The following is a 15,293-nucleotide window of genomic DNA, read 5'->3' on the forward strand; positions in this document are numbered from 1 at the left end:
TTGGCGCCATGCAGCCAAAAGGGTACCAGCGCATGGGAAAGGACAGAAAGAGCCATATTGGCTTAAATAACGGCCATTTGTGCCCTATCCCTGTGGTGCATTACAGCACAGCAAGGGGACTTGCAGCGCTGCACTGCATGATTTCTTCATAAATGTGCCCCATAGTTTCCTATAAACATTGTATTCTTGTCACATCAAGCTGAAGCCTTTAAATATAGCAACAAAAATTAGAGGCCTATGTCTTTTTTTGTAGGTACCATTTTTATTCCATTGTACTTTGGTAATGCATGGTGTTTTGCTTTCCACGGGCACTCGAAAGGGCTATGCGTGACCACCACAAAGAAATATTCTGCTACAGTACACTGGCCGCTGCTGTCGACCTATTCACAGCACGCGCCCTTCATCTCTGAATATTTCCACTCTTCAGTTCCTTATACCATATTTAGTCCTGACATTTTCTAAAATATCAAATCATTCAAGGAGAAAATGGAAACAAACCTAAAAGACAGCATGATTGCTATTGTGCCTTGGAACTTGTTACTGCTATCCTTGCAGCAATATTCATGTTAATAATGCAAGAATATTCAGCTGAATTTCTTGCATTTATCTCCATACTCCAATATTGGCGCCATTCTACCCATAAATGTCTGTTTCCGTTATAATCCAGTATCGTGATAATTGAGCTTTCAAAATCTGAGCATTCATGTAAACTTTGACATCTCAAATAATGCAATCGCTGTATTCGTATCTCCAAAAGATGTCCTAGTTTAAAGTAACTTATAGTTGCACAAAGTACTTGTTACTTAAGCTCTAATTAATATCGGCTTCTTGAACCCTAAATGTCTTCTTCCTCTATGCCAGGTCTCCATTTGTCAGTGTGACGGAATACTCACTCCTGAAAAACAACATTGTTCAACTGTGCCTGGAACTAACAACCATCGTGCAGCAGGTAAGAGGGAAGCCATCTTGTTTTACATATATTGCGAGACAGAATGAAAATCTAGCAAGGAAATCTTTTATAAAAGTAGCCCTGCAGAAGTCACAGATATCGGTTACTCTGGGGATCAAAGTTACTTGGCACAAAAAAGCACCTACAACTTAGGTTAAAATAGGTACTCAGTTGAAAAGATTTCGGTGGAAGCTCATGAGAGAGAATTGAACGTTTAAGTAAGTGGGACAATTGTGTAGCGCCAGCTGAGGTTGTACCAATAGGTTGCAAGAAGAATGGTGAGGAAGGCACAACCTATTTTCAGCCACAATAGGACATATCCCTCAAAGCTCACACACTGTATGCATTACAAAAGAAAAAGTGGCTCTCTGTGTTGAATGAACGTTGCTGACAGATCTCACAAAAACAGAGTGGAGGCATCACCGCCTTCTCCTGCTTCGTGACACAAACCAACTATGCACTATTTATGGGGCTGATGGTGGTCTTTGAGATTATTAGTCATGCACATCTCGGATTTGCAGTGTGATGGCTTGCTACAAGGGTTGTTCTAGATTTCAGGTTGAAGGTCTGGTGGATGTGCTTTAATAAAGAAGGATCCATTTATGGCTAACTCCACATTAAGCCAAAAATGTGTGTGTGTGGGGGGGGGGGGGGGGGCAATAGCAGATACTAGAAAAGCAAGATGCTCAAAGTATGAACAACCTTTCTTATAACGGGATTTGCCATTTCCTCACTTGTGAATGAATGTTGCAAGGTGACCTGTACTAATAGGTTGCATCAGTGATTATGTATTTATGCGGGAGGGTCACAAAACACCTACCTAATCCATTTTAATTAGTCAGATTGCAACTTCTGTGACTGTGGCAACAACATTCATGTTCTGCATTTACATAAACAAATGAGAAGCATTTTTAAAAGCAGCCTATGTCTGCTAAAGGGACAATTGTTGCTTTAAAAAAAAAAAATGTTTTCCATTTGGAAAGACAACGGGGATCATGCTCCCCGCGAGACCGTCTTACCCAATTTCCAAAGGGCAACTTGTCCTCCAGAGACTACTTCCTCTTTGCCAATCACTTACCTGCCCAACTTAGGATTCAGTAACTGATCATTCGTTTGCAAGCACAATTGTGGCCACAAAAAATTGAAACATACCCCTGAGACTTGTAAAGTAGAGAGGCACACACCTCTTATGACTCTCCTTTTTGTGATTTGCGAAGCATCCCCAAAATCCTTTTATGATTTGCAAAGAGTTTTCCAACTCGGAAAATGGCAGCTGTACATTGTAAAAAGTACTTTTGCAGTCAAAAACCCTAGGATCTTGTTTAGCACAGAGATTGGGTTCACAAAAAAGCCTATGTACGTCAGGACTGGTAAGTGAGCAAAGATTGTTATTTGAACCATAACAGTGACTCTTGGTAATAAGCATAAGTATTTGGTGAGGTGTGAGAAGATAAACAGCTGACATACAGTTGGATCACTTATAGTAATGAACATTACTTTTTAATTGGCCAGAATGTAATAGTCGCCAGTAAATCAGAAAAGCTGTACCTCTGGCCCACCCAATCAAGGTCACTGTCTGGAAGGAACAACATCATGGCGTTTATACAGTCTTCTTAAATATGTATTACATGCATGGTGTTCATTAATATCCTTTTCCATTCAAAGAATGTGGTGCATTTATTTAGGCACAGTGAGAGCATTACTCACATAGTATGTAGATGTAACATTCATAATGGTATATTATAGCATTTTAATTAAGATTTATAAGCTGTTTTTACTTCTAGATAATATCAGAATGACTTCTTCTCAAGATTATGGGTCTCGTTTACAGTTTGGCAGACAGGAAAAATGTCACAAACATGATGGATGTCCCTTTCACCTTATTGCATATGCATTATATCCTAATGCACTTGTACTAAGGTGGACAGGATATCTGTCAGGTTTGTGCTGGAGTACCCATCGGCCATACTCTAAATCAGATCCTATGTTTTTCTATAGCTGGCCCACTTTAACCCTTCACTATGGGTCTTGAGAGAAAGATGAATTATTGTTTGGGAAGGGTTACCTGGTCAAGATCTTAGCAGAAGCAACTAAATTGGAAGTAAAGCTTTATCTTTTGTTACAATGCTAAATATATTGTCCATCTAATCATCTAGCCTTCCAACCTTCTAAACAGTTTGGCATTTTTCTTTTATCCAAATTCTGCTTAGTTCACTTTCAATATATTCCTTTAGAGATTTTTATATTCCAAATCTCCTCATCTATTTGACACAGCAATCTCGGAATTATGATCTGCCCCAGACGTTTAATTGCTGTTAACATATATCTCCAGGTACCCACAACTTATATGATGTATATGTCGGGTAATGAATCCACCATTCCTTTTTTTATTTTTCCATCATAATGGACATGATTTGTCTTTTTTTTTGGGTGCAGAATAGTAAGTTAATGAGCTATATGCATTATGTCCATAATTTTCAGCTAAGGTTTCCACATCTAATATTCAATAAATAAACAAACACAAAGAACAATATGTGCATATTATTTTTTTTGTACAGATTTTAATTTGAATAGAGTCAAATACACTGTATAGGTTACAGTCAAACATTGGCTTGTATAATACAAGCTTATCAAATCAACAGCCTCACATAAAACATGCAAATCAGTGGTGGTAACCAATAGATAGTACACTTAATTTAAGAAATTGAGATATTAGTTGAGTGGGTGAGTATCCACCTCGAATATTAACCACAGCCCTTGTCAGGGTGAACCACTAGAGTCGCTATATAAACCAAAGCTCAGCCCCCTGTTAGCTATCGCATAGATCAGACAGGCATAACTTACATGAAATGAGTAAGTGTGTAAAGTAATAATCAACTTCCAAAACAGTAATAAAGTCAAAACACAAAACAAGAAAACTTTTGACCCATTTTAGAAAAAAAGTAAGTTTTAATAAATACAATTAAACCAAAATTTCAAAAAGTCAAGAAGAAAAATCGGAGTTATGAATGTTTAAAGTTTATATATTAAAATAGTGCCCAAAAAAATGAAAACACCATCCATGGTCATCTGGTTGCGCTTCACCGGTGCAAGGTAAAGGGACCACGATGGAGCAGGCACGGCCCGTGCCGGGCGTTATACTGGGGCGGTGACGTCAGGCAGGGGAGGGTCAGGGTGGGGGGTTGTAAAATGCGGGATATGGACCATTAGAGGTAAGTACCAAAACAAATAAATAAAACGAATTTCGTTGCCCACGCTGCATCGCCAAATGTAATGCAGCGTGGGCAACGAAATTCTTTTTTTTTTCCAGTACTTACCTCTAATGGTCCATATCCCACATTTTACAACCCCCCACCCTGACCCTCCCCTGCCTGACGTCACTGTCCCCCAGTATCACGCCCAGCACGGGCGGTGCCTGCGGTGGAGTGCAGTTTGGGTACAGAGGCCAGGTTCGACCAATTTGGACATTTAACCTTTGAACTTAGACTCTGAAATGGAAGTCAAAAATCCTCAGAGGATAAACAAGGAAGCTGTGGCTGAAGAGGGCTCCATGATGTCGGATAGCTGCTGGATTCCGTCCTGATGAATCCATGTGCTTGTGGCAGTAAAGTTCTGAGTAGAAGAAATTAGAATATCGCGCCCAAGGAAGTTCCTTCGCTGAGTGGATACTTCTGGTGCCGTTGCACATTGAAGATTTCTACCTTTAGACTTAAGGTCTATTTTAAAGTTTGGCAGGTGGGTTACTCCATAACTTTTTGATGGAGTAGCCCATCTGTGAAACTCTAAATCAAGCTTTGGTCTCTTTTTTGAGCTTGGATTCTTCTAGCTGGGCAAGGCTGTAGGCTGTAGCCGAAAAGGGCTTCATAAAGCCAGGTACCATCTTCGTGAGGTCCCACTGAATCAGATTTGCTGCTGCGGAAAAGCCCTAAGTGAAAGCAACCTGATTCTTAGGTCCAGTGGCAACACATATTTGTCAGATCAGCTTGGAAAGGTTGGTCCCAGTCCTCCACGGGTTTTTGAAGCCAAAAAGATTCTAAGTTTCAGGAGATGTTAGGATGAGTACACTTTGAAACCAGCTAAAGGTCCAGGACCTTAGGGACAGCACTTGGGTTCAAGATTCAATATAGCAGGTGCCAGCAGCAGGGTTCAAGGCATTTCCAGTTGGAACTGGTCAGCTGGACAGTTGCAGAAAAGGGCCTCTTTTAACTTGCTCTGTACCTGTACCTTTAGCAGGAGCCCACTTATTTGGCCTGGTTTCAAGAGGTAAAGCAGGCCCAGTCTTCTAGGCTCTTCTAAGGTAGCAGGTTCAGTCCTCTTCTGTTCTTCCACAGGTCCAAAAAGTGTTCTGAGGAGGGTACTGGTGATGCCACATTTATGCCTGGCACCAGGCTGTGGAGTTAGAACATTACTGGCCACTCCCTAACCAATGAGGTGAAGGTTTCCAGGGGTTAATCTTAGCCAGTTTTGCAGCCGCTCTTGTGTGCCCTACCACAAACAATCCTACAGTACCCTCTTTACATAAAAAGATGACAGAACCTTTCTTCCTCTGTGCAGAGCCCCTGTGTCCCCTGCGAGGTGTGACCATGAAATGTCACCCCTCTGTGGTAATTCTAAACCAGTTGTGGGAGCAGCTCCTAACCAACTGTATTTGGTGCCTGCCTGACTGGCAGATCAAAGGAGGGCCCTGCTCATCTGCCAGCTAACATTTTCCTGAAATTTGCAGCTGTTTTCTAGGCAGAGATAACAAAATTAAATGTGATAATGGAGCAACCAGCTTTGCCACAGTGACAACTGAGTTGTCATTTTAAGGATATATGTATCATTAAACCTTTGCATGTCTTGCTTTTAAAATTCCATGCACCCAGCCTTATTGGCAATATTTGAAAGGTTTTTTAACCTGCCTTATTGGCAATATTTGAAAGGAGGTTTTTGACCTGTCAAAATGGTTATTTTCGACAGGTCGATTTTCCGTTTGAAACTGCATTGGCAGGCTAAATAGGTAGGCTTGCAATCATAATTGCACTGTCATTAAACTAGGTGCCACAATGGGTGATGCCGCCCTCTAGTGACATTTAACTTATCAGCCCTAGGTACACTTTGTTCCATAGATCAGGGACTTCTAGGTGAGTTAAAAATAACAATTAGAGCTACAGTCAGCACAAAGTCAATGCAGCAATCTGTACTTATACCAAACAAAAGATGGTTATAGCCAACTCTTATTATAAGAAATGTATATATATTGTTTATATCCGCTGGTTGTCATCTCAGTATACATGGGCACTATTGATATGTACCAAAAACAAGGTTGATGGAGATGGAGAAGGGATAAAGGTTGAACTGTTAAGACAGTGTAGAGATATGTAGACTGTTAGCATTTTCGCAGTTAGCAGGGGAGTGGGTTTCAAGTGGTTAAAACCAGTAAAACATGAATTAGAGTACAAGAGTGTAGTGAGGGAGGGAATAAGGTTATCTTGTCAAAGGCATACATGAACATGCTGGAAAGTGTTAATTGTCTTTTAACATTGAGGAGTGTGGTTCAGTTGGATTAAGGATTTGGGAACATACTTCATTAAACTTGACAACTTAGTCATTGAGTCTATATATACATTTCTCAAATGTCGGGATCTGGCACATCTCAGTAAACCATGTGTGATGGTATATATCCGGTTATTACCAATGTCATAAAAGGCAGACTTTGGAAACTACAAAGAAGGTGGAGAGACATCTCCTTTAGGTGTAGGTAGTTTTAGACAGATCTGAGATATCATTTAGCATCACCAGCTTCGCTTAAGGGTTGAGTTCCCAGATTTGGAATTAGTGCCCTATATCAACTCCTACCTAGTAATCAATGACAGGCGGGCGTGCCCAAAGTATGTGGAGCAGTTCTCCCTATCTATGCTTATTGGCACTGCCAACAAGTCACCAAGTGACTTAGTTTGCAAAGCCTGGAGTTGGTCCAGTACCACTTTTGTCGTATTTGGCATTAGCTTAAAGGAAGTCTGGCCTCTTGTATGCTTATTTATTTATTTATTTATTATGTAAAACATTTGTATAGCGCATCTGTCACCTGGCAGGTATCCTGGCTCTGAGAGATTACTCCTAAGGTGAAAGTGAAACAGGGGGCTAGGAACGAGTAACAGTGAGGGATTTAGGGGAAGAGCCAGGTTTTAATCCGCTTTCTGAAAGGGAGGAGTTGTGGGATTTGGCGGATGTTGACCGGCAAACTGTTCCAGAGCTTAGCGGCAGCCACTCTGAAGGATCTTCCCCCCGTCCTTACCTTGTTGAATCTGGGTACCGTGACAAGGCAGGCTGAGGCGGATCGGAGAGTTCTGGTGGGGGTGTACCAGGAAAACATTTTTTGTAGGGATCTGGGGCCAGTTCCGTGTAGTGCTTTAAAAACAAGACAAAGTGCTTTAAAAGCTATTCGCTGCTTCAGTGGGAGCCAGTGTAGCTCGGCTAAGGCTGCTGTGGCCGAGGATCTTCTGGTCCATCCGAGAGCAAGTTTGGCTGCGGCCGACTGGACTCTTTGGAGTCTGTCCAGTAGAACAGCTGGGGACTCAAGCAGAAGTGCATTACAATAGTCAAGGCGACTAAGGATAGTGCACCTGACTATTAGTGCTCGTGCCTGTGTGGGAAGTAGTGGCATAATTTTGCGTAAAGAACGCAATAGGGCCGAGCAGGTGGAGACTGTTTTAATTACCTGCGTTTCCATGCTAAGTTTGTCGTTTAACATGACGCCCAAGTTGCGGATACTAGTGACCGGCTGTGGTTTTTCTGGGGTTTCCGGGGGCCAGAATTCCGTAGGAAATAGATGAGGAATCCGGCTCCCGGCGCAGAACAATACCTCGGTCTTTGAGGAATTGAATTGCAGGGAATTATTGTGCAGCCAGCCGGCTGTGTCTCTCAGGCAGTCGTGGAACGATTCCATGGGAATTGAGTCTTCCCCCTCCCAGGAAAGGATAAGCTGGGTGTCGTCTGCGTAGTTTATAGTTCTTAGACTGTGGGATTTAATCAAAGTAACTAATGGTTTCAAATAAACGTTAAAAAGGATCGGGCTGATGGACGAGCCTTGGGGCACCCCGTGAGGTACCAGGGAAAAGGCGGATTGAAAAGGGGGGAGGGACACAGCCTGTTTCCTATCTCGCAGGTATGAGTGGAACCAAAGCAACGCGGTGCCGTCGACCCCTGCCTCTTTGAGTCTTTTTAGCAGAATCGCGTGGGTGACCGTATCGAATGCGGCAGACAGGTTCAATAAGATCAAGGCCACTGCGTGGCCCCTGTCTGCACGCATACGAAGTTCTTCCATGGCTGTAAGCACCGCTGTCTCGGTGCCATGGGCTGGACGAAATCCAAACTGGAAGTCGTCCAGAATGTGATTCTGCTCCAGATGTGTCGATAGACAGGAGCTAACCCAGCGTTCCACAACTTTCACCGGGAAGGGTAGGAGCGATATGGGCCGAAAGTTGGATAAACACTCAGGGTTCAGTGAGGGTTTCTTCAGCAGTGGGGTGATAAGTGCTTGCTTCCAGGGGGTAGGGACAAATCCGCAACACAAGGATGGGTTGCAGATCCTGCGAAGGGTGTGGAAGAGTTCAGTTCCGCACGCTTTCCAAGTTTTTGGAGGCAGCGGGTCAAGGGGGGACCCAGAGGTGATTCCGTGTGCCATTCTCTCGAAATCTGCTTCTGAAATAAGGGGGAGGACTTGCAGACATTCCCTGGATAGGTGTCCTGGGCTCAGCGAACACCCGGGGGCGTAGGAATTATTTTGCGGAGGGGTGGTGTTTAGTTTGTTAATGATGGTCTCAATTTTTTCCTTAAAAAACAGTGCGAGATTATCGCAGAGTGCCTCTGTAGGAGGGATAGTTTTTTTTGGCACAGTCGGGGTGGATGAGGTTATCAAGAATCTGGAAGATGCTTTTGGGGCTATTTGCGGCATTGACTATGGTGGAGCAGTAGTAGGTGGCTTTGCTCTCAGCGATGGCAGATTTATATTCTAGGAGCTTGTTTTTCCAGATAATTTTATTTGTGTCGCAATAGCCATGTCTCCACTTCCTCTCCGCCTGTTTACAGGCTAGTTTGAGGGTTTTCAGGGAGTCGTTAAACCATGGGGCAGAAGCTCTGCCTTTAGGTTTGCATCTTTTTAATGGAGCTAGGGATTCCGTAGTAGATAATATCCTCGTGCAAAATGTTTTGTAGTTGTCTTCGACCGAGTTAATAGGGGAGAAACTGTCTTCCACATTAAATACGGAGGTGATAGAGCTCAATTTTTCCAGAGCTTTCCAGTCTCTGTACATAAATTCTGATGGGGCATTATGATTAATTAATCTAGTTTTTGTGCTAGTAATGTAGAATTCAAGAAGAGAATGATCCGTCCAGCTCATGGGCAGAACGTCATTCAGGTGTACTAGTTGAGGGCTGGAAAAGATGAGGTCAAGTCGATGGCCTGCTGAGTGGGTGGGTTGCTTAACCAGTTGGTAGAGTCCCACACTTTCGCAAGAGAGCAGGAGGTTTTCTAGACCAGTGTCAAGATTACCGTTTGGCCAAAAGTTGAAGTCCCCTAGGATGATTAGTTTATTGTGGGAGGTTGCCATAATCGTGAAGGTGGTGAGTAGTGCTTGCTGTTGTTGGGAAGTAAAAGTCCCTGGAGGACGATAGCAGATAATTGCCGTAAAAATTCCTCCTGAATGGCAATTTATGGAAAGGCCAAGGATCTCGGTGCCGGCGACTGAGTCCATGTCTATGGTGTTAATATGCCAGGAGGCTCTGTAGATAATATCTACTCCACCACCGCGGCCTTTGGGTCTGGGAAGGTGCAAAAGTTTAAAATCCTGAGGACATGCCCATGCTAGTTCAATATCACAATCTGCATGGGTCCACGTTTCAGTTAAGAAAAGGACATCCAAATGATGAGATTCAATAAGTAGATGAATTTCGTTAGCATGTTTTGGCAGTGACCTGACATTCAAAAGGGCCTCCCAGGAGTAGACCTTTATTTACGAAGTCATGCAGTGGAAAGGCGGTGGCAGCAAAGATGGGCTGACCTTCGTGAGTGAATTCTCAAAGGTTGAGCAGGGTTTCACGAGTATAGCGCGGGGGCTGTGTGAAAATTTGAACAGAGTTGTCTTCGCTAGTCGCGGTCTCGTCGCGGACGAGAGCAGACGAGCGTGCCTTAAGCGCGCCATCGACGCGCCCGCTGCGCTCGTCCGCTGCGCTTCCGGCATAGACTCATGCTTTATAGTGGATGCTCGGGCGTCGGAGTGGGGGCGTGGCCAGCAGAGGTGGGCGTGTCTCGTGGCTCCCTGGAGCGAGGTAATGGCGGCGGAAAACAAACGTTTTTGGCAAAAGACAGCAATTAGATCAGCTGCTCGGCGTAGTTGGGGTGGGTGCCAGGGTCAGTGCAATGTGCAGAAAACGGTTTTAAAAACACAATATACAATGGTTAAAAATGAATAATTTCAATATCCACGTTCCCGGCTTTTCGCCTCAGGAGTATCTCTATCAGTAGAGCGGCGCTAGCTGCTTCTGTCATGTTACTCTAGATGGGATTGTCTAAAGAGTCTCATTCGAAAGTATCTGAAAAAAGCATTGATGGATGATTTGGTATAGACCCAACACCACCTCTTGGTATTGACGCCAGGATCAGATGTTCATTAGGATGGAGGCTGTAGAAAATGTTAGAGGTGTCTGGTCAAATATATTCTTTAAACAGCATATATATTTACAGCATATTTATACAGCCTTGGCTGGTGTCAAGGTCACAATCTTTTTGTAATTATTTAAATGTTTTGACAAGGTCTGAGTTCCTTGCTGTGACGCGAGAAAAGCGAGGAACTCAGACCCCAAATTTCAGCCATGGACTAAACAGATTAACTCCTGGCAGGACCAGAAATAGGACCCTGTTTTTACCGGAAATTGCAACCGTCCTTCATTCGCTTGCTTCAAATCCACATGAATGAGGACAACCAAATGAATGAGTACAAAACTACACTGTGCCCATATTAATTCTCCCACGCCGAGCATCGTTCAGAGACCCACGTGGTGGAACAAAAATGGCAAAATGAATTAAATCACTGAAACTAGTACTTCTCAAGACTGCAGTTTCTCTCGCGCCCGAAATAGCTTGGACATATGTTAGATACAAAATTTCAGGAAGCTCCCCAGTCCTGATGATGATCTAAAATAATATAGATCGAAACGTCGTTGACCCATCCAAGGAAATGCCCCCACCCCATTGTATATAGCTTTGTGGACTACACCTTGTTGTTATGTGACATTTCGTTCTGTCTCACTTTTTTCACTCATGTCACGTTATGCACCTTGTCACTCATGTGAGCACCTGAAACGCCTTCTTACATGTTAAGAGTTGAAAATAAATGACTGTCTACATATTTCCCTACATATTCAGCTCCCAAGCATGACTTAATTATACACTCTAGTTCCTTAGGACCTATTCAGGCCACCATTGAGCCATTGTTTTTCTTAAATACCTTTCAGCTGCAAGGTACCTGCATTTGTTACTGCCTGTTTAGTAGTACAATATAGCAATATTAGGTGTTTAGAGGAGTTCTAACAATTTTTTGGTCCCGTGCCACTGCACCTGCTGCACCATTCAAATCATGAACCTAGTGCCTGAAAGATAACTGCACTTGTGACTGCCTGTTTAGTTCTAAAATATAGCAATAATTGGCGTTTAGTGGGGTGCATGGAGCTTTTGGTCCCAGTACCACTGCACCTGCTGCATAACGAATTCATGACCCTAGCACTTGCTAGATAACTGCACTTGTGACTGCCTGTTTAGTTGTAAAATATATAACAATATTAGGTGTTTAGAGGAGTTTTGACAACTTTTGGGCCCAGTGCCACTTCACCTGCTGCACCTTTCAAATCATGACCCTGTTGCCTGCAAGGTAACTGCACTTGAGAGTGCCTGTATAGTAGTAAAGTATAGCAATTTCAGGTGTTTAGTGGGGTGCATAGAGCTTTTGGTCCTGTTGTCACTGCACCTGCTGCACCGTTGAAGTTGCAAGTTAACTTACCTTGTGAGTGACTGTTTAGTTGCTGGCCTGGTGCCATTGCACCTGCGGCACCATTTTAATCATGACCCTGTTGTCTGCAAGGTAACTGCACTGGTGGCTACCTGTTTAGTAGTAAAATACAGCATACCTCTTGTATATTAACATGCAATGTTTATTACAAGAGTTAGAAGTTGATTATAATGACCAAGTAGATTAGGTTGAAATAGCCAATCTGATAATGCCAGCAAAGTGCAAAGAATGTACTGAGGCATGATAAGGAAATGCAACAAACGTTCTAAGGCTAACACACCTGCTTTACAAAACTAAGTAATAAAAAGCAAGCATTTCAACATACTGTTAGAAGCTGTCTGCCTGGGAAGAGATCCTATCTTTACAGCTAATAAAGCTTAAACAGTTTAAACAGCTTTAGTAGCAGTATCTTAAATGTGTGCAGCCAGGGGGAGTTAGGAAAAAAAAGTTCCACTCAAATGCAAATGAACACAGTGAGTCAGCAATGGGAACTAATAAGAGCTCCCTATTAAAATACTTCAAATACAAGAGATTTCACAAGCACAGGGCAAGCGCTGTGCAGGTGAAACCTAAAAAGGGCTTTAAGAGCAACCTTATCACTTAGAATGTCATAAAGTATTTTGATGTTTGTCATATTCTCTGTGAGGAGCACTAAAATCACTCCCTTGCCTATTCTGCTCTTAATGCACCATCTGTTTTACCCAGCCCGAATTCTTTACCTTTCCTCTCCATGTTTCTATTTCTACGTTCCTGTGGCCAAGAGAATTTGTGCCAAGGATGCAGAATCAAGATTGTCTTTTAGATAAGTATTATTTTGAGATTTGAGAGTCAGATGGATCCAATTTCCACAGTTTTGTCCCACATGCAGAGTCTGGCAAAGACTTAACACCCATCTGGGTCAGTCTACGTCTTCAGTGTTTTGCAAGTTAGGGACTTCTTGATGAGTTGGTGGCAAGTCAAGGGGGTTTTGCTACTACTGCACACTGCTTTACCCACTCACTCTCTCCTCATCTAGTCCAATTCAGATGGCATCAAATGAGCTGCTTGTATGAATGTGTAGTGTTTGTATGTTTAGACTGTAGGTGGTTCAATCTTCTTTGTTCTGTTTTATATAGTGGGACAGTTCACGCATGTTAAGGGATAGTACATTAACTTGTTTATGACTTAACTGTGGTTGGTCCATGTTATATGGCCATATCACTTAAAAGAAAAGGAATCTATGACAGGAGAATGCCAGTGTACAACTGACAAGTACCTTAACCCCTTCGATGCTCATGACGAGCTCAGCTCGTCATGAGTTACGCCTCTCGTACACTCATGACGAGCTGAGCTCGTCATGTTACTCTGGATTTTCGAAAACCCAGCGCGTGCCAGTTCTCATGTTTGCAGACGACACGCTGATAGTTTCTCGATCACCGAGTGGGCTCCAGAAGGCAGTTAATGTTTTCGGTGAGCTCTGTCAGACGCGTGGACTTGAGATAAACACCTCCAAAACCAAGTTCATGTGCTTGAACCAGCGGAAACATTTAAAGATACAATCAATTTTAATGGAACACCCTTATAACAGGTTGAGGCCTTTACGTATTTAGGAATATCCCTTCAGAGTAATATGAGATGGAATAACCATATTGATATGGCTGCTCTAAAATTCCATCAGCTGGCGGGTGTAGTGGCACTTAAGCATAAAGTATCATTGACTAAGCCAATCACCCCTGCCCTAGAAATTTACAACATGAAGGTGATAAGCGCCACCTTGTACGGGTCAGAACTATGGGGATTCTCCAAATTGAAATAATTAACCTTGGCGGAGAACAGGTTTCTACGCCATCTAGTCGGGGTACCCCAAAATACTCCTACCGTAACATTAATATATGATCTCGGCAGGAAGAACATTGAGGATTTGGCACGGCTACGACCTCTATTATACTGGAGACGGATCATGACAACCCCCAAACTAGTCCATTATGCCAGTGCCCTGAAGGACATTATCAGGGCAGATCGCTTTCATTCCATTCCATGGCTTAAAGAATGAAGGGGTATGTTAACCAAGTTGGAACTAGATTACCTATGGATCAATCCCAATGCCCTAAGTATTCCACTAAAGGCAACCTTGAAAAAAATGTACTGGGATATGGTCTGGATGACTGCTTATAGTACTGGATCTAGCACTAACCGAACCTGTCGTTTTCTTGATATCAAACCTCTACCATCATGTGAGACTTACTGGGACATCATTGAAAGGCCGTTTGATAGAAAATTGTATTTTCAATTTAGAACTGGGACCCTTCCTATAAAGGCTTTTACTTGTAAATGGTCAGCAACCCAGGATGATAAATGCCACTATTGTAAAGATTTGATTGAGAACACCCCCCACCTGCTGTTGGTATGCCCCCTTTACGTAAGCCCCCGTCGTAAGTGGATAAAACCTGTGTGTTTAAATCTAGGAACACGTAGATACATAGAGGCACTAAGAGTACTTGAATCAGATTGCATACCCTATATGGCGATTGCCGTTGCAGAATTCTTAGGGTGGGCCTGGACTTTACGCACCCGTACTTTGCTGTTCTCAGATACTGCCTAATGACTTCTATGACACCGTTTTATGTACGATTAATTTTTTTAACTTATATTTCATTGAATTGTTTTTAATTATTCTGTATAAATTGTTTTAAATATTGGCAAGCGACAGCATCATGGTTTAATGAGTTTTTAAAATAATGAATTTAATCATGTAGTATTTATAGTGTAGTGTTAGGATGTACAATTGCTTTTATGACATGCTGTCGAATAAAGCTTTGAAATTTGTTTTTTGCAAAGAATGTACTGAGGCATGATAAGGAAATGCCACAAACGTTCTAAGGCTAACACACCTGCTTTACAAAACTAAGTAATAAAAAGCAAGCATTTCAACATACTGTTAGAAGCTGTCTGCCTGGGAAGATATCTTATCTTTACAGCTACTTAAACAGTTTAAACAGCTTTAGTAGCAGTATCATAAATGTGTGCAGCCAGGGGGAGTTAGGAAAAAAAAGTTCCACTCAAATGCAAATGAACACAGTGTGTCAGCAATGGGAACTAATAAGAGCTCCCTGTTAAAATACTTTAAATACAAGAGATTTCACAAGCAAAGGGCAAGCGCTGTGCAGGTGAAACCTAAAAAGGGCTTTAAGAGCAACTTTATCACTTAGAATGTCATAACGTATTTTGATGTTTGTCATATTCTCTGTGAGGAGCTCTAACATCACTCCCTTGCCTATTCTGCTCTTAATGCACCATCTGTTTTACCCAGCCTGAATCCT

General features: G+C 42.6%; 1 protein-coding gene across 1 annotated transcript in view; it reads left to right on the top strand.

The window, feature by feature from the left end:
* The window catches only part of LOC147718790 (connector enhancer of kinase suppressor of ras 2-like), a 1,944,591-nt gene that overhangs the window by 352,156 nt on the left and 1,577,142 nt on the right, over positions 1-15,293 (top strand). The window contains exon 4 of the mRNA XM_086967239.1: positions 862-949. Coding sequence (XP_086823365.1) covers positions 862-949 — 88 coding nt within the window. The remainder of the gene's footprint in view (positions 1-861; positions 950-15,293) is intronic.

The sequence above is a fragment of the Lissotriton vulgaris genome, chromosome 4_1, assembly GCF_964263255.1.
Source record: "Lissotriton vulgaris chromosome 4_1, aLisVul1.2, whole genome shotgun sequence".
NCBI classification, from domain to species: Eukaryota; Metazoa; Chordata; class Amphibia; order Caudata; family Salamandridae; genus Lissotriton; species Lissotriton vulgaris.